At 42.1% G+C, this 19,755-nt stretch overlaps 1 protein-coding gene across 1 annotated transcript; it reads left to right on the forward strand.

Annotated features, from left to right (window-relative positions):
• Positions 1-1,235: 1,235 nt before the first annotated feature.
• On the forward strand, positions 1,236-18,823 carry LOC143645087 (transmembrane 4 L6 family member 1-like). Its single transcript, XM_077114709.1, has 4 exons — positions 1,236-1,406; positions 16,342-16,487; positions 18,441-18,627; positions 18,803-18,823. The coding sequence occupies exons 1-4, from the start codon at positions 1,236-1,238 to the stop codon at positions 18,821-18,823; spliced, it is 525 nt and encodes a 174-aa protein (XP_076970824.1).
• Positions 18,824-19,755: the final 932 nt, after the last annotated feature.

Below are 19,755 nucleotides of genomic sequence, written 5' to 3' on the forward strand. Positions count from 1 at the left end.
GTTTTCTTTGGCCCTGAATTTGAATATCAGGTAGAAATAAGACCCCAAGTGTTACCATCCTACTGAAACCATTGTTCATAAATAACCTTGAATCTTCTGTGGGCAGCAAGCCAAGGCTGGATGGACATTTCTTGGTTTTGTCCCAAAAGAGAGGTCCCTGGTTCCCAAATTACATTAGGCTTCCCTGTGGGAAGGGCCAGCTGTGGCATAAGGTCTCAGTGTCTCAGAATCAGGGTAGTGAATGAGCTACTATTCATGAGCCAGTTAATCTCAGCATGAATCTGAGTCAAGAATGGGCACAAAGGGATGTTAGCACCAGTGCTACCTAACATGAAATACCCTCCCAGTTCTCAGAGGCATGGTCCAGAGGCCCTGGGCCTTTGGGGCAGTACCAGTGTCCCCATACTTCTCCAACAGCCTTCATTCAGCAAGTGAAATACTGAATTTACACCAGTCTGGGTAGTGAGTGCAAACCTTTCCCTCTTTCCAAGTGTGTCCTCCAAAATCTTCAGACTCAACAAACTCAACAGACAAAGTAAGAAAGGAAATTTTCCACATAAATCATATGAGAAGCCAAGGTAATTCAGATCCCCTGGGTTCTTTATTTTTCCAGCTAATACTCATTAGAGCCTTCTAGGAGAACATTTTGAATACATTATCTTTTCGTTCCCTAACTATCCCACAAGATGAGTACAGTTGTCAGCCCCATTACACAAATAAGGAGATTGAGGCGAAAGATTAAATAACTTGCCAGAGGTCACACAGCTGCTAAATCATGGAGCCAAGGTTTGAACCTATGTGACCCACTACAGGGCTGAATGGAAGAACTCAGAACAGGAAGACAGCAGTTTTCTAAACATCACCTCAGTGCCCCCAATCCTTTAAAGAACATTTCTTTAACATCTACTATGAGCCAGAAGCTTTTGCACTTTTTGTATTATATTATACTCTATTATGTTGTTGTGTATACTATGTTCTGCCTGTTCTCTTCTATTATTGTACTTACTGCACTATATTTAATCCATATACCACCACCTTAAGGTCAATATTTTCTCTGCTTTACAGAGGAAACTGAGGCTCAAGGGGGTTAAGTGACTCCCCAGTTCACACACCTACCATGGCAAAAGTGGGCTTGGTTCATTGCTCTTTGGGCTCTGAGACTCCTGCACTTTCTCCTTATTCTGCAATGCTTTCCTGGTGTCAGCTGTTTCTCTCTCCTTCCAGGGAGGGGTGCCATGTGCTCTGAGAAGGGCTCCAGGTGCACAAGCATGCTGCTGCTGGCCCTGGCCACCACAGCCATCATTGCCAACCTCCTGCTCTATTTTCCCAATGGGCAGATGCTGGAGCCTGACAAGATCACAGACTTGGTCTGGTTTTTCCACGGCTTTCTTGGAGCAGGATTCTTGGTAAGAATGAGATTTAGGTCCTCACCTCTTCCAAGTCATAGAGCAATCCCATCTTGGGACCACTTTTCCTGGCCCCAAGAGCATGGCCAGCTGTCCTCTATTCCCCATAACATGTTATACATAACCATTACCCACATAGCACTGACACAGTGTACTGCAAGGCTGTAAGATCTTCAATGAGACCCAGATCTCATTCACTTTTGCTCTTTAAGTGCCTACTAGCAAAATGCCTGTCTTAAACTAGAGCTTAATACATGTTTGCTAATTGCGTGAAAGACAGACTTTATAAAGAACACAGTAACAGAATATGTGTTAGTTTCACGGACAGCCATTCTGAAAAATAAATTATGTGGTTCCCACCACATAGACTTTGCTAGGCAAAATTTTAGGTGGACCAGAAGTTGACAACTTTTTTCCTGTAAAGAGCCAGACAGTAAAATTCCAGACTTTGCAGAAGATACAGTCCTCATGTCCTAACTACCCAACCTTGCCACTGTAGGGCAAAAGTAATCATAGCAACCATATGTAACTATATGTAAACAAATGGGTATAGCTGAGTTCCAATAAAACTTTATTTATAAAATCTGGGCACCGCACTGGATTTGGCCTTTGGGCTATAGTTTATTGCTCCCTGAAACACAATGAGTGTTTTCCTTTGGCTCCTCCTCTCCCCACTGTCCATTGTTTCCTCCTGAAAAGACAGCTTATGTGAGCTCCCAGTACCAAGCACTAAGTGCTTAGCAAATTGATAGAAGAATGGATGGGGCATAAGCCACCTTAAGTAAAAGAAGGTAGTCATCTCTTTTACCATTTTTTATTCCCCATACAGTAGTAGACACACGATGTCTCAAGTTATATCTAGTGACCACCTGTATCTCCAGCACATGGCAGAGGATAGGGCTTCCTGTGTAAGAGAATTTCTAAATCAGCAATGCCTCAAAAGAGGTTGTCTGTGTCTCAGCTCAGACTCCTTCCTAAAAAGCACTAGAGACCTTAGAAGTCTAACACATGCTACTCAACCCATGAGTCTGCCATGACCAACTGTGTAACCTCTCTGAGCTTCAGGGGAAAGGAAAATCACATCGTCTGTCAAGATGTTGGTGAAAATTGAATGGGAAAATAAATATAAAGTACCAAACACCAGTAAAAACACATTCTCTCCTCTTTGCTGGGTCAGATTCCCAGCTCCACCACCTCCTTTGCTGATCCAGCCACACACCTGCCTCCTGCCTCAAACCTGCCCTGCTTTTTACTAAAGGACAGGATTACATTTTCTAATTTTACCACCAAGCAAATTATAAACCTCTCTAAATCTTGCTTTTTTCCTCTGCAAACTATATTTTTCCCATCACTGCCTTTATTAGTCAGGGTTCTCCAGAGAAACAAAAGCAATGGGATATGTGTGTGTGTTTGTGTATGAGTGTAAAGAAATTTATTATAAGGAATTGGCTCACGCAACCACAGGGACTGGCAGGTCTGAACTCTGTAGGGCGGGTTGCAAGCTAGAACCACCAATAAAGGCGACATTGAAATCCTAAGTAGAATTCCCCAGGAAAAACTGGCTGGCTAGAAATTGCAGTAAGAGCCAACGCTAAAATTGAGGCAGAAATTATTCTCCTGATCACCCTCATTTCTGGCTTTGAAGACCTCCAACTGATTGGTTTTTTTGATTCTTTTGTTCTCCCATTCATTTATCTCTGCTTTAATCTTTGTTATTTCTCTTCTAATTGCTTTGTGTTAGTTTGCTATACTTTCTCAAGTTCCTCCAGGTGAGCAGTTAAGTCCTCGATTTTTGCTTTTTCTTGTTTTTTAATATAGGCATTTAGGGCAATAAATTTGTTTCTCAGAACAGCCCTTGCAATATCCCATAAGTTTTGATATGTTTTATTCTCATTTTCATCTGCCTCCAGATAGCTACCGATTTTTCTAGCAATTTCTTCTTTGACCCACTGGTTGTTTAAGAATGTGTTTTTTTTTTTAATTTATTTATTAATTTTAAAATTTTAAAAATTAAAAAAATAAGAAACAAAATAAAACAACATACATAATCAGTAATTAAGAATGTGTTATTTTTATCTCCATATATTTGTGAAAGTTCTTGGTGGTTATTGATTTCCAACTTCATTCCATTGTGATCAGAGAAAGTGCTTTGAATAATTTCAAAGTTTTAAATTTATAAAGACCTGTTTTGTGCCCCAGCATATGGTCTATACTGGAGAATGTTCCATGCGCACTAGAGAAGAATATATATCCTGGTGTTTGGGGTGTAATGATCTATACATGTCTGTTAGGTTTAATTCATTTATCAGATTAAGTTCTCTATTTCCTTGCTGATCTTCTGTCTGGTTGTTCTATCTATAGAGGGGAGTGGTGTATTAAAGTATCCTACTATTATTGTTGAAATGTCTATTGCTCCCTTCAGTTTTGCCGATGTTTATCTCATGTACTTTGGAGCTCCTTAATAGAGATCATAAACACTTATGATTGTTATTTATTCTTTGTGAATTGTCCCTTTTACTAATATATAGTGTTCTTTGTCTCTTATGAAAACTTTACATTTAAAGCCTATTTTGTCTGATATTAATTACAGCTTGCACAGAACATCTTTTATCATTCTTTCATTTTCAATCTATTTGTATTCTTGTGTCTAAAATGAGTCTCTTGTAAGAAGCATATAGCTGGATTACATTTCTTAATCCATTCTGTCAATACGTATCTTTTAATTAATAAGTTTAGTCTGTTAACATTCAAAGTTTATTACTGTAAAGGCATTTCTTGAATCCACCATCTTATCCTTTGGATTTTATTTGTCAGATCTTTATATTCTTTTCCCTCTATCTGTTTTTTCTGTTAAGTTACCCTTACTGGTACTCTTCAATTTTGTGTCCTCTTCCAGACCTGCCTCTCCTGTCTTTTTTCAACTGGCAGAATTCCCTTTAGTATTTCTTGTAGGGCTGGTCTCTTGTTGAGAAATTCTCTCAACATTTGTTCATCTGTGAAACTTTTAATCTCTCCCTCAGTTTTGAAGGACAATTTGGCTGGGTACAAAATTTTTGGCTGGAAGTCTTTCTCTTTCAGGATCTTAAATATATCATACCACTTTCTCATCGCCTCCATAATGCCAGTTGAGTAGTCCAAACTCAGTCTTATGTGGTTTTCCTTGTATATAGTACACTGTTTTACTCTTGCTGCTTTAGAGATTTTCTGCTTCTCTTCAAGATTTGAAAGACTGATTAGCATGTGTCTCGGGGAAGGCCAATTTGGATTTATTCTATTTGGAATTCATTGGGCTTCTTTGATTTGCATACTTATGTCCTTTATAAGGTTTGGGAAGTTTTCCCTCATCATATCCTCAACTAATCTTCCAAGCCCCTTACTACTTCTCTTCTTCTTCTGGAACACCAATGATTCTTACAGTTGTGAGAATACAGTTTATTTCGTCCATCATTTCCCTGAGATCCAATTCAAATTTTCCACCTTGTTCTTAAAATATTTTTATTGATAAAACAATATATAAACACAAACATTCTTAACATACACATATTCCATACATGGTGTATTGGCTCACAATATCATTATAGTTGTGTATTCATCACCACGGTCATTTTTTAGAACATTTGCATCACTCCAGCAAAAGAAATAAAAAGATAAAAGAAAAAACTCATACATACCATCCCCTTACCCCTCCTTCTCATTGACCACTAGTATTTCCACCTCCCAATTTATTTTGACTTTTATTCCCTCTATTGTTTATATTTTATCCATATTTTTTACTCATCTGTCCACACCCCAGACAAAGGGAGCATCTTTTTTTTAGCATCCATCTTTCTTTGACATTTGCTCCTTTGGGTGCTTAAAATCAGTTGTCCTGTCCTCTAGTTTGCTTATTCTTTTTCTGTCTCTCAAAAATCTGCTGTGTGTCTCTAGCATATTTTGTATTTGGTCTATAGCATCTTTAATCCCTGTGAAATCAATTTTTTCATTTATTCTTTCAAATTCCTCTTTATGCTCTTCTAGTTTATTTCCTTTATGTCATTAGCCATCCCATTGATTTTATTTAGTAGAGCTATATGAACATCTTTGATTAGTTGTTCCAAAGTCAGTATCTCCTCTGATGTTTTAATTTGGTCATTAGGTTGGGCTATATCTGTTTGCATCTTGATGTGCTTAGTGATCTTCTGTTGCCTTCAAGGCATGTACATATCTTGATAGGGTTACTATGGAAGTTGATTCCCTTCAGTAGTCTAAAGCTTGAATTTGCATGAGGAATGTAGAGTAGGATGTGGGGCTTGGGGCTGGTCACAACAGCGCAGGTATAAGTATGGGTTAGGGATGCTATGCTGGTGCCTATAAGCATGGAGTGCACGGTGCAGGGTTGTAGAGGTGTGGTGCTGGCACTATGGGGGTGGGATACAGCTGAAGCAGGCCCTGGAGCACAGGAGCAAGGTGAGGAGTGGGGAACACAGAGGTAGGGCATGGTGGGAGGTGGATGGGGGAAGGAGGACTGTGCAGATACACCAGAGTTGGTGTGCAGGCAGAGTGTGGATGGGCACATGGAGCATGGGGGTTGTGGGTATCAGGTGTGGCATATGGGGCACAGAGGTCAAGGCACAGGGAGGGTACGGTGCAAATGTGTCCTTGTGCAGGGGGAGGGGTCCCAGGGCCCCAGAATGAGGATGCATGTGTATGTAGGGGCAGGGCACACAGGTCATGGGACTTGGGTCAGGGGCAGGTAATATCAGGTGGGCAGGGGCCCTAGAGTGGGTGCACAGGAGGGGGGCGGGGTTGGGACAGGGGTGCAAACATGTGCAGGGCAGGGGTTATATATAGCACAGACACACACGTGAGCACCTGCCAGGTGTGAGAGAAGGACACTTGTGCTGGGGGGCAGGGCAAGGGTGCAGGGCAAAGGGTTGAAGTGGAATGGTCAAGAGGTTGGTGCATGGATAGATATGTGGGTGCCTGGTGGGGAGAATGTAACTGCATGTGCATGGGCGTGGGGGACGGGGCCCTGGTATATACATACACAGAGTTCAGGACCAGCAGGCTGGGTTGCACCTGCATGGGCTGGGGGCAGATGTGCCCTATATACGCAAGTCAGGGCTTACCCAGAGTTGGGGGGCATGATGGGGGTATACATATGCACAAATCTGGGGAAGTCGGACATGGATGTATACGTGTGCAAAGCTGGGAGGGGCATGGTTGTGCGACTATGTGGGCTGGGGGTGGGTGTAGCGCAGGCATGAAGGTGAGTGCCTGCAGTTGTGCAGGCAACTGCCTGCAGGGGGCAGAGAGAGGGAAGTGGCAGTCAGGGGCTGAGCGCAGATGCACGGATCTCAGGAGAGGAGGGGTAAGGCTGCATGCTTGTGCTGGTGAGGTTCGTTGGGCTGGGGTTGGCATGAGCGTGGGACAAGGGTGTGGGACAGGGATGTGCTAGGGCACTTGGAGCATGGGAGGGGTGGGTGCAGGTGACAGGGTTCAGGTGTGTGGGTATAACGTGTATCACGGGCAGGTAACAGGGTGAGGGTAGCGCTTTCAAGGAACACGGCTTGGCTTGTTCCTATCACCCTGTCAGTGCACGCCTGAGGGCTCCAGGCCTCTGTTTTGAAAGGGGCACATTAGGCTGTTTGCACTAGCTGGATGGTCTCCAGTTCTTTTTAAAAAGGGTTTAAAAAGCCCAGCTTTTGTAACCAGGGCTTCCCTATGTGGTGCAGAAGACCCTCCCAGGTCACTTATACCCTGGAATCGCCATCCCAGTTGTCTTCCTGTCCCTTCTCTAGCTGTTCCTTGGAGGAGGAGTGAACTCAACCTATTCTATTCTGCCATATTCCAGGAAGTCCTGAAATCTTCCACTGATTGGATAAGGAGACTACCTACATTGTTGAGAGCAATCTCCTTTGTCAATTGTAGATGCAATCAACTGATTATAGATGTAAGTTCCATCTATGAAATACTGTTACAGTAACAAGCAGGCCAGCACTTGACCAAACAATAAGGCACACTAATCTAGCTAAGTCAACACACTAAATTAACCATCACACCATCCAACTTCTTTTATATATAAATGAGCAATTGCCATGACTACTGAAAGCTGCTTGGGAAAATCTGGGTTTCTAAATAGCAGAATCCCAGAATGTTTTCTGAAAGAGAGTGACCAAGAGGGAAAATATTCCATAGTCCTGAAGAAAGCAAAGTGTAACTAGGCTCAGTCATGGGCCAGACACACTGTTTGCATAGGCATAGCTTAATATAGCCAGTTCATCTAACACTCAGCTCAACTTTCCGGCAAAACCTCTCCAGGCTCACTAGACAGATGGTTACATCTATATGTTCACAGCGAAATGGTTGAAAAAATAAATGGGAAGGAACCAGGTCAGGAAGTTGGATAAAGTAAAAACCAATAAGCCAACCCAGCTCCCTCTTTCTCTTCTTTCCTTAAGTTCTTTCTTCCTTCTTATTTTCTTTCCCTTCTTTCTTTAGTGCCCACTCCATGTCTTTACACATCCCCTGTACTAAGGCAAGTGAAGACAATGGCCTGGGTTGGAGAGAGAAGCATGGATTTGAGCCATGTTAGAAGGTAGGGCTGGCAGGATCTGAAGACTGATGGGGTGTGGAGGGTGGGGGGTGGTCTAGATTGGTCTGGGCACATGGAAAGATGGTGGTAGCATTCTCTGAAGCAGAACTCTCAGGGGTGGAGCTTGCAGGCAGAGCAAATGGTAAGTTCTATTTTGTATCCACATTGAGGGGTCAGAGGATGATTGGACTGGAATTGGAGACCAGGAGAAAGACAAGCCAGAGAACCAAAGCAGTGATGTGAAGCAGGAACCCTGATGGGAGTGGTTTTGTCTGGGGCTAGTGAGTAGAATAAGAAGGAAGGAGCCAGGTCCAAACCCTAGGTAATGCCAAAAAGTGAGAGATATGCAGAGGAAGAGAAGCCTATAAAGAACACTAAGAATAGCCAAAAGTCAAAAGAAAAGCAAAAAAAGAGAAAAAATTATAGAAACTGAGGAAGGATGAAGTTTCAGAAAGAGTGAGGAATTGCAACGTCAACTGTAGCAGGGGGAACATAATAAACTGGGACTTGAAAAGCATCCGGTGTTCAGCAAGATACCTAGTGGATCTTGGCTACAGCAGTCCTGGGGGAGTAGCCAGGTAGATTTCAGACTGCGGAAGGTTGGGGAATGTGTGGAGGTGAGGACCGGGAGACAGAGTGCAGTACTAACTTCCCTAAAGCCTCCACTCTGAATGAAGGAACAAAGGGAAGCAGGTTAGGATTGCCTTCCTTGATGTACAGGAGGCTAGAGCAAAATTTTAAAAGCTGCAAGGGACAGACTGAAGACAACAAGCTCAGCCATTTATTTAGCATCAGCTCCATGCAGAGCACTTTTTAAGGCTCTGTGGGGGATAAAATTAGAATCCACAAGTCCTGACCTTGAATAATAATTGTTACAAGCATGTGCACAAAGGCTTAGGGTATATTAAATGCTTTCACACCTACTATTTAATTTGCTTCCCATAACAACTTTGTGAGATACATATCGTTATATCTGTATCTCCATTTTATGGGTAAAGAAATGAGGCCCAGACAGATTAAATAATTTGGCCAAGACCACACAGCTGATACAGGGCAGAACTGGTACTTGAACACCCATCTGAATCCAAAGCCTGTTACTTCTCACCCTCCGTCACCTGACATGGGTGAACATATAACAGATATGGCACTGTGAGAGATGCTACATAGGAAGCTCATGCAAGCAGATGCCCTGTTCCAAACCCACATTCTGGGGAAAATAGTGGAGGGCTGCTCCAAATAGTATTGCTTTTCAGATGAGGCAAAAACCAAAGCCATATGAGTCACCACCTCCCTAATGCTCCAGCCAGGCAGAATGTCCACTCGGAGGGTGAGTCCCTCAGGCAGTCATGGCTGTGGTATGTGGAGACACGTCCAGCAGCATGTCATCTCCTCGACTGAGACATTCCCTGCAGCATCCCCCTGTTATTTCCAGAAGGCTGTCTGGTGCTAGCAGCAAAGTTGTTGTCTCAGGTCAGCCATGGCCAAGAATAAATACTCCCTATTTTCCTGAATCCACAAGCTTCTCTTGTTAAAACTGTGAATCTGGGACAAGCACAACATAAACTGGACTGGGTACCCTAGGGACTGAGAGACAGAACCCTAATCCATTTACATAAATAATTGTTATTTTTCATCAATATTTTTGCATACTCAGTAAGACCATTAGGAGGGACAACCTAAGACTAGCTGGTGGTATGGTTTATAAGCACTCAGGAGCCTGATTGGAGGTGAGGGGTGGGCAGACCCAGCTGAGATGGCTCTTATGTTCCTTCAAACCAGGAGAGATAGACAAAAAAAATAATCCCAGCCCAATGGGGTGAGTCTCTATTGTAGTGGAGGCTGAGAGATTGAAGAGAAGAAACAATTAACTCTACCTTAGGAACCAAGAGAGGTGTCCCAGAAAAGAAGGTACTTGAAATGGACTATGCAGAATTACTAGGAGTTTTCCAGGCAGAGAAGGAAGAAAGGAGGACAGTCAGGGCAGAGGAAACAGCTTCTGCTAAAGTCTGAAGCATCACAGAGCAAGGTGTACTCAGCAAAACCATTCTGGAGTTGAAGTGGCTGGAGCATGAAATGTTGAAATAAAGAAGTGGTGGGATGCAGACTGGGGCAAAATTACACATGACTTTGTATGCCATGCTGATGAGGTGGATTCTTACCTTTGAGTAGTTTAGCCCACAAATATTTATTGAGCATATGCTATGTGTCAGCATTGTTCCAGGCATTAAGGACACAGCAGTGAATAAAACAGACAAAATTACTGCTCTTGCTTACATTCTAGAGGGAAAAGAGACAATTATAAACAAATATCTATATAATGTAATATCAAGTGGTGAGTGCTGTGAAAAAAATAGAATAAAGGAATAGATAGACGGTCAAATACTCTCTAAGGATGCAGTGTTTCGGCACCCACTTGAATGAAGTAAAGAATAAGCCATGGTGATGTTTGGGAGCATCCCAAGCAGAGGGAATGGCACATGCTAAGGCCCTAAGTAGTGAACAGGCTTGATGGTTCCAGGAACATCAAGAAAAACAGTTTGTCTAGATCTGGGTGAAAAAGATTTGGGAGAGAAATAAAAAATAAAAAAACAGAAAAGAACAGTTATCGTAAATTAAGAATTGCAGACATGAGATGTAGAAACTCTCCTTCATGTCTTATAAATAGGTGATATTTTCCACCAAGCACATGCCATTCAGTTTTCTGTTGATTATACCACTATATAAAACAGCAACACTGAGGTAGGGCAAATGATTGTTGTACATACTTTGAATTACTTTGCATGGTCTCATTTGAGATAATTGGTGTAAGAATCTTTGACTTTTTTTTACATTTGGAAACATTGAATAAAAATTAAAAAAAAAAAAAGATTCAGGAGACAGAGTAGGAAATGAGGTCAGAGAGACTTTTAAAGGAGGACACAACATGACCAAGTGGCTTGAAGTTATGAAAATCCTGTTCTGAAACCACTGCTGCATTCTACACACCCTACCTTAGAGCCTGGTTTGTGGTAAGTATCAAGCTGTGCCCCTTAGATTGTGTGTGGAGAGGCTCTTAAGACCCACCTCCTCCAAGGTGGTTCCAACAGCCCACATTTGTCAACCCCAAACTTACACCATCATCACACAAAGTCTCTGACTGGGTCCTCCCTATCTGACTCAAGAGAGACTTGGATCTCCCAAAGGATTCAACATAGGAATAGGAGAATCAGTAATTTATGATACCAGAAGACCCATCAGAACTAGGAAATGCAACTCAAAAAAGGGAGAGTGTCACACCATCTTCCAAGATACAAGCGTTTGGGGACCTGAGGCCCAAAACTATCCATGGCCATCCACCTCAGGAAATCAAAGGTCTTGATCCACCTCTTCCTATCCAGAAGATTCTCATTAGCTCTCCAGCCCTACACTAAGTTACCTAGAGATGGCTTTGAGAATTTGATAGTTTTGTGGAATATTTCATTTAAAGAAATATAGTTTAGTGAGTAAATGAGAATAATACACACTCATTATTCTAGCCAAGCTTTTCTAGAAAAATTTAATATGCTTTATTCATGTAATAAAACAGTCTAGTGTGTATAGTCATTCAGCAATTTGCCTACAATCTATATAGGAAGTACCAGCCCCAGTTCTGTCTGGTCTTTGAAGAAATTTCTTCTCTGGTTAAGAATTCAGCTATATTACCTGATTTATATCATTGTTCTGAGGAAATAAAATAAGACAGAAGATAAGGAGAAAAGAAAAGGGAACTGTCAGGCTTTAACACTCTCTTCTCTCTCATGTTCTCATTCCCTAGATCATTAAAAGGCCAATTGATTGAAGCTAAAGACAAAATCTTACCCTGTTTAAGATTTCCTGAACCAAAATGCCTGAGATGGGAAGAATCTTGCATGTTATGTATTTTAAAGTCCTTATTTTAAAGATTTAAAATAGAAGCCTAAGAGACGCTAAGCTAGATCCAAGTCTAGAGTTAGTTTATGGCACAGTGATGGGTAGAATGCAGCCCACTGAAGTTTAAAAGATGCCCAACACCCCAACATAGAGAACAGCGGCAGCTCAGTCCTGGATACAGAGGGGCAGTGCAAGGTGGGGTCAGTTCTGGCCAAGATCTAATGGGCAGCATTACAGATCAGGAACTGCATTTTGTCTGAGCATAAAGTGAAACTTCTCAAGCACCCTGACCAACACTAACCAACTGAGCAAAACTTGACTGATAAGAAAGTGTCCATGTATTTGTCCCCAGGAGAAATACTTCTGCCAGGAAGAATAAAAACACATGCAATGCCTTTTCTCCCTATCTCCATGAGAACTGAAATCACTGGCAGCAAATGACTTGAGGCCTGCAGGGGAGTAGGAGCCTAAAATCTGGGTTAGAAACCATGTTCTACAGCTGGCCCACTGTGGGATTACAGGCAAAGCATTGCCTTCCTAAATCTCTGTAAAAATGCAGACCACCTACTTTGACAATGTGCATTGCATGAAATCACGTTTAGGACACCCAGCCCTGAGCCTGGCTCATGATTAACGTTCTTTCAATGGCAGCCATAAGAGAATTGGAGCAAAACGATGCCAAACAATCTCTAACCCTAGTAATAAGTTGTGATGGCCAGACCCACCTATCTGCACTAAAGAGAGAGCTGATACTATGGCAAACTCAATGCCCTCTTCCCCAGCAGAATGGACGCTTGCTACCAAATCCCAGAACTTTCGTTCTCCTTTTACAATATCCCATATAACTAATTCAGACTTCACCAAGGCATCATAAAGGGTGCAAATCAGCTGAGAGCTGCTCCTAATTTGTTTGGCACAGTGTCTGTCTCTCTTGTTTTACATTGAATTGGATGGCTTTAGGAGGGGTATATACCCTTCAGTTTTCCACAGTCCCCACCAGTCCCTATTGTGATATACCAGGACACATTTTTCTTACTTAAAATTATCTGCCTAGTCTCTAAAGACATAAGAGTTTGTACCTCCTGCCTCAGGTTAACAGGCAAAAAAACCCTGAGTAGGTAACAGTTATCTTTTGCATCAAGCACACCCCAATCACACATTCCCAACAGTAGGTCTTGGTTTCCTTGGTGAGAAATGGGGAAGATTCTTCCATCAGCAAACACCTTTAGGGCAGTGCAATGGTGGCTCAGTGGCAGAATTCTCACCTGCCATACCAGAGACCCAGGTTCAATTCCTGGTGCCTGCCCATGCTAAAAAACAAAAAACAAAAAAACTCTTTACCAACCATCTCACAGGGTAAGGTGTTCTTTTTTTTTTTTTCATAAAGTTAAGTTTATCCATTATATATTTCTTATTCCTAACCCATAATCCTATCATGCCAGTTCTCACAGAGCTAGAAGAAACCTGTGGAAATGTCACCTCAAACTTCACCACCTTATCATTGGGTCTGACTCTGCGTTGGGCACTGTGGTAAGAGCTGCCAACCCAGAGTATTCAGAGCCCAGAAAGGAGAAGGAGAAGGCAGTGTGATCAGGGTCATCAGAGAGGTCAGAATGAAGGAAGGAATGATTTGTTTTGCTTGGTAGGGGTCACTGAAAGTTACAAAGACAAAACGTACTAGTTTCCTGTGGCTGCTGTAACAAATTACCAGAGAATTGGTGGCTTCAAACAATATAAATTCATTCTCTCACAGCCCTGGAAGCTAGAAATCCAAAATCAGTGTGTTAGCAAACCATACTCCCTCTAGAGGCTCTAGGGAACAATCTGTTCCTTGCCTCTTCCAGCTTCTGATGGTTGCCAATATTTCTTGGTTTGTGGCCACATCACTCCAATTTCTGCTTCTCTATTCTCACTGCCTTCTCCTCTGAGTATCTGCTTCTAAAAACTCCCTCTGCTTCCCTCTTACAAGAATACATGTGACTGCATTTAGGGCTCACCCAGATAATCCAGGGTAAGCAACTCATCTCAAGTGATTTAACTTAATCACAGCTCTTGCCATACTAAGTAATATTCACTCTATTTCAATATGGAACACAGGTTCCAGGAAATGAATATATCTTTGGGGGCCACTTTTTCAGCCTACCACAGGAGATAATATCTGGTTTTGGCCCTTTGAGGACAAATAGAAGTTTGTAAGATGGAAAAGGGTAAATGGCCATCTGGGCATTTTCAAAGGCCAAAGGCAAGAAAGTATGGGGCCCTTCCTGAGAGCTCCCAACCTGGTGCAGCAGGAAGGGACAGTGAAAGAGGAAAGGCAAGGCTCTAATGGCATGGTAAGACTAGGGCATGATGGGGTCGTGTACCACGTCCTGGATCTGAGTTTTATCCTACAGGCAATGAGAAATCATCAGGTGTTTTTAAGTAAGAAGCACCACAATCAAAACTTTTATCCAAAAATGCAAAGCTCCCTTCATTACAAGAGCAATTTCTTCACCTGAAGGTCAAAGTGCCAGCACTGATACTTCTAAGAGGAGATGGAGAAGGCTACTGTGCTCACAGATGTGGGGTAAGTAGTGTGAGGTCTTAATAGAATTTTTTAACACCCCTGCCTCCATCCAAAGGGGTTTATTTCCTAGGCTGTAGTATTTTCTTTGTAGTCTATACTATTGACCAAATGTCTAGAATTTTTAATACTCTACTCTTTAAGCACAGGGATATTATGCAGGGCTCTAGCCAGCAGGATGGAGACTACTACATGAAATTTGCAGAATAGGAGCCTGGAGAGGGGGACTGAGGACTGGCTGAAAACTTGTCAGACTGTTGTGGTTGAGCTGTGTGTCTGTGTGTGCGTATCTCTCTGTCTGTAGGAAGGTCTAGAACTTTCCTACCCCCTGACTTTCTTATTTCTCCTGTGACCAATACATCATAGAAGAGGTGTTCAAGCAAGAAGGGACCTTAGAGACTATACTCTCAAAAACACTTCCACGGATGCTCTCTCATAAGGCTTCATGAAATCAAAAGACTGGCACCCTATACATTCCTTTATTGAATGAATGTTTTTTCTTATTCCTGGCCCATGACTTTATCATGCCAGGACTCTTTCTCCTATCCCACACGGCTAGAAAAAACATGTGGAAATGTTTGCCACATGTTTTACAAACTTATCCCCATTTTGACAAATAAGAAAATAAAAGCCCAGAAAGACTGAGTAACTTGTCCAAAGCCACAGAGCTCTAACTTCAGAGATAGAAGGATTATTTACCCAACCCCAGGTAGACTGTAAACTCTTTTCTTCAGGGCAAGGACTCCATTTCATCATCAATGTACCCCCAGGGTCCTCCACAGTCAGCTCTTAGGATATGCTGAATGGAGGCATGAGTAGGATAAGGCCTAGGTCTCCAGACTTTGAGGATCATGCTCTTTTCCATACAGAAAACTGTCACCAATTTCCCTGCTCACAGTAAATTATTAAACTGTCATCATGTTCTTATATTTCCAGTTCATACACTATCTCATTTCCCTTTTTTCCCTTTAAGAACTGAGGAAAAAAAAAACGCAAATAGCCAGAAAGCCCCCGCTCCAAAGGCACCTGCCCAACCCTTCCAGCCCCCACAATGAGAGCCTCCACAAAAGACTAAAACCCGTGCACCTGGAGACCGTCTCTCAGGTGCTTCATGACGCATCCCATTCAGCCCAGGCTATATTCCCCATCACTCCATGTGGTCAGAAAGACACAATGTGAACTTGTCAGGCATAAAGCTCATGCTTTGAGGCAAACAAGCACCATGGCTTTGTTCCAGTTCATTAATGGACTAATATGCCCAAAGAGTTCCAGGCCTTCCCTTGGCATTTGCCTCAGCATCACACTCATTCAATCAGCAAATATTTATGGAGTTTGTACACAGTACAAGGCCCTGTGCTGGTCACTGGCTCAGATAATTAGAAAAACAATTACCCTTTACTCACCAAATTATACAACAAACATGTACTAAACACTCACTACCAAGATGATAAATAAACCTCATTTAGAGGACCAACACCAACCAATCAGTGCTCTGTTCTAAGAAGGCCTGGTCTAGTCCAGCCTTGGTGAGAGAGTGCTATGATCAATTATTGTCTACCATGAGTTCAGCCTAAGGGATTGGCAGCACACTTAATGTCTAGATTCCAGGCAGTGTGCAAACACTAAACATTCAGCTGTAAGTCACATTTCCTGCTCACAATTTCGCAGTGGTTTATTTCATTCTTTAGAATTGTAACTGGAGCAGATGAATGAATCAAGGGTTTCTCAGATTTAGTATGCCACTTTTTGTGTACTTGGGAAACAAGTTATCTAGTCTGGCATCTACAATACAAGATTTGAACTGTCTTCCAAATACCAGGGAGGCTCAGAGGAAACATCTTTGAAAAGCCAAGTTCCTGCTGCCTCCCCGACCATTGCTGCACTGAATTTCTGGCTCTGTTCCATTGCAGAAACTGTTCCCTATGCTTCTGAGTGCACAGGGCACCATGGGGGCCATATACTGTGTGGTCATTTCTTCATTGGGTTTGCTTAGTGGCCCCTTCTGTGACATTGGCAGTGGAAACTACACTTACCCTTTCAGGAATGATACCCTGGTGTAAGTAGCATTCACAGTCTTGGGTCAGTGTCTTGCATCTGATGACCTCAAAGAAGGTGTGCTATGAATGTCACCTGTCCAGTAATGGAGGCCAAGTGCTCTTATAAATACCTCATATCTTATTCCTCTCTCCCCATTTGCTCCCCAAATCAACAATTTCTTAGAGATGATTGGCTAACATGAAGAGTCTGTATGGGCCCATAAGTCCTTGTCTACCTTAAAGTCAGCTGAATATTCAGTCCAATACCTTGACCTCATTAGCCACAGTCACTAAACAATCAATTCAGTACATGCTGAGGGCCTTCTTAGTTCTGAGCTAAGTACTGTGGGAAGAGAAGGGGTACAAAAGAAGGATAAGACCATGTGCATATCTTCAAGGAACTCACAATCTAATTGGGGAAAGGCAACTGGCAAACTGGTGTTGCTCAAATATGCTAAAATGTTTAGTCTCTTGGTGCACATTTATTTTCCTAAAGAAATATGGAGGAAACCCAGCAGTAATTGATTAAGAAAGAAAAGACCTGCTCCTCTTCTTATTTCCTCTTCTTTCCCTGGCAGAGCTCATCCATCCTTATGGCTTCCAGAACTATCATCTATATGTGAATTATCTAAAATGTCTATCTTGAGCCCAAACCTTTCTTATGAATTCTTGACCCAAATATATCATTGCCTCCTTGAAATTTCCTCTTGAACATCTCCCAAGAATTTCAGTATTAATATATCCACAATTCTTGATGTCCTCTCAGAAATCTCTTCAATCATCCCCATCTCATTAGATGGCACCGATAACCTGTTTCAACTTTAGTTCTCCTCTCATCTTCACTTTCCACATTCAGTCAACCACCAAATCCTACCAATTCTACCTTGACAATAGGTCTTCAATCTGACCATTGCTCTTCACCTAGACTGTCATCACCCAAGTCCAAATTGCCCCATCACCTGTGCCTTGACTCCTACAACCCAGCCCTCCAGCAAGTGTCCAGCTTCCACTTCTGCCCTTTAATCTCTTCACCACAGATTAGCCAAAAAGAGTTTTGTAAAACCTCAAGGTCTTAGGGAGGCCAAGAAGTCTTTGCATATAAGTAATTTATAATCTCATTGGGAACTCAATGGATACAGTACAGATATGGATGAGGGTAGAAACAGAGAAGAGACAACAAATAATATGCAGCCTTAGGAAATATAACCTGCAAACAAACCTATTCCATTTTCTCTCTGTCTAATTAGTGCACTCTGACTCCAAGTCTCCCTCAGGATATTTGCTTACATATTTTCTTCTTACAATTCAGTGCTCTCCTCTCTGCTGCTACTCTTTCAAGACTAGTGACTTCAACTTTCCCCCTGAAACCTTCACCACCTAGTCTAGACCTCTTAGATATCCCTATGATAACAATAAATATAACTAAAATATATGGTCTACAGTGTGGCAGGCACTGTGCTACTACTTTAATCCTTACAACCACTCTAGGCTATTGATGCTATTTTTAGCCTCACTTTACACATAAAAATCTGAAGTATGGAAACATTCAGGAAACTAATCCAGAACTCCTTAGTGAGGGACTTAAAATTAGGACCTGGGTCTTCAGGACTTCAAAGCCCAAGCTCTTAACAATCCTTTATTGCCTCTGAGACCCTGCTAGCAGTTAAAATCATGAATCGCATGGTTTCCCACGTCTTTATGTTTTCTCTCGATATGGGTATATCTGTATCCACAATGCCTTGCTGAGATCCTATGCTACTTGAAGGCAAAGATGGCCTGTTTAACCTTCTCCCCACCATTGGGCAAATAATGCATCTGTTTTCTTTATGAAGATTAGAGGGATGAAGTTCCCTAAAATTTGTAATCTCCTGAATTAGACTAGTACTTTTTAGATGCTTATAAGTAGTAGTTCCCTCCTTTTTACTCTCTATTATTGGCTTAAAGCCAGGCTAATTTTCTCCTCTGTCCTGCAGGGATAACTACTTATTCAATCAGCCCACCTGTGCCACCTGCCAAGAGCCTGAGAACATCGTCCTCTGGAACGTGGTCTTGTTCTCCATCCTCTTGGGGATTGGCACCGTGGAAGCTGTACTTTGCCTTAGCTACATTGTCAATGGACTCTGTAGCATCTTCCGCAGTACATGTGTCCAAAAAGGACAGGTCAGTACTTCTAGAACCAGCAATTTTCAAGTCATTTCCCCTTGACCAGCTTCTACTTGTCTCCCTGCAGCCCTGATCCCATACTCCCAAAGGTATCTCCTTTAAGCCAGTGACTATGAAACATCTTTGAAAATATAGAATCTCATTTGCCATTTATAACTTAATCTTCTTTCAGGTGAACATAACTGGCTTTTGAGCAGTTTGAAGAAATCACAATTGATTGACAGATGGAGAGTTCCCCAGGTTCAGAAGAACTGGATTTGGTGAATGTCAATTCCCAGAATTCTTAGAAGTTGAGAAAAAAAACCTCCAAAATTCTTACCAAAGTAGATTTTTATAGAAGGACAACAGTTTTGCAAACATCATCTTTGTTAGAATCAAGATTGTTTGGGGAGATTGTTTCTCCAAATGATCTCTAAGAATGAAACAAGAAGTCATAGGGCTATATGATGCTACTCCTACTACTAATAATAGTAATAATAGAAATGAACATTTATTGAGTTTTTAATATATCCCTTGCTGTGTTAGGGTTCTCTAGAGAAGCAGAACCAACAGGAGAGATCTGTAAATATGAGATTTATAAAGGTGTCTCACGCAACCGTGGAATTGGAAAAGCCCAAAATCCATAGGGCAGGCTGTGAAACTGGTGGCTCCAATGAAGGGTCTGGATGAATTCCATAGTGAGGCTTGCTGGCTGAAGAAGTAGTGAAAGAGTCTCTGTTCTTCCTTAAAACTCTTCACCTAGTTGGAGGGGGAGGGGACACACCTTGGTTGACTGCAGATGTAATCAGCCACAGATGAAATCAACTAACTGATAGATTTAATACACCAACCTTGCAGTTTATCAACCAGGCACAAAATATCCTTGCAGCAATGGTCAGGCCAGTGCTTGCATGGCCAAACAACTGGGCATAATCATCTGGTAAGGTGACACCAGAACCTAACCATCAAACTAAGTACTTTATCTGCATTCTTTCAATCAATCCTACAAAGTAAGTAGCATTATAATCTGCATTTAACAGGTTAGGAAACTGAGGCTTAGAGAGACTCAGTATCTTGTCCAGAGTCAGTGAATCTAGGTTTTGAACCAAGGCTTGGTTCCAAAATTTATATTCTTGGGGACTTCCG

Source organism: Tamandua tetradactyla, chromosome 8 (genome assembly GCF_023851605.1).
Source record: "Tamandua tetradactyla isolate mTamTet1 chromosome 8, mTamTet1.pri, whole genome shotgun sequence".
NCBI lineage: Eukaryota > Metazoa > Chordata > Mammalia > Pilosa > Myrmecophagidae > Tamandua > Tamandua tetradactyla.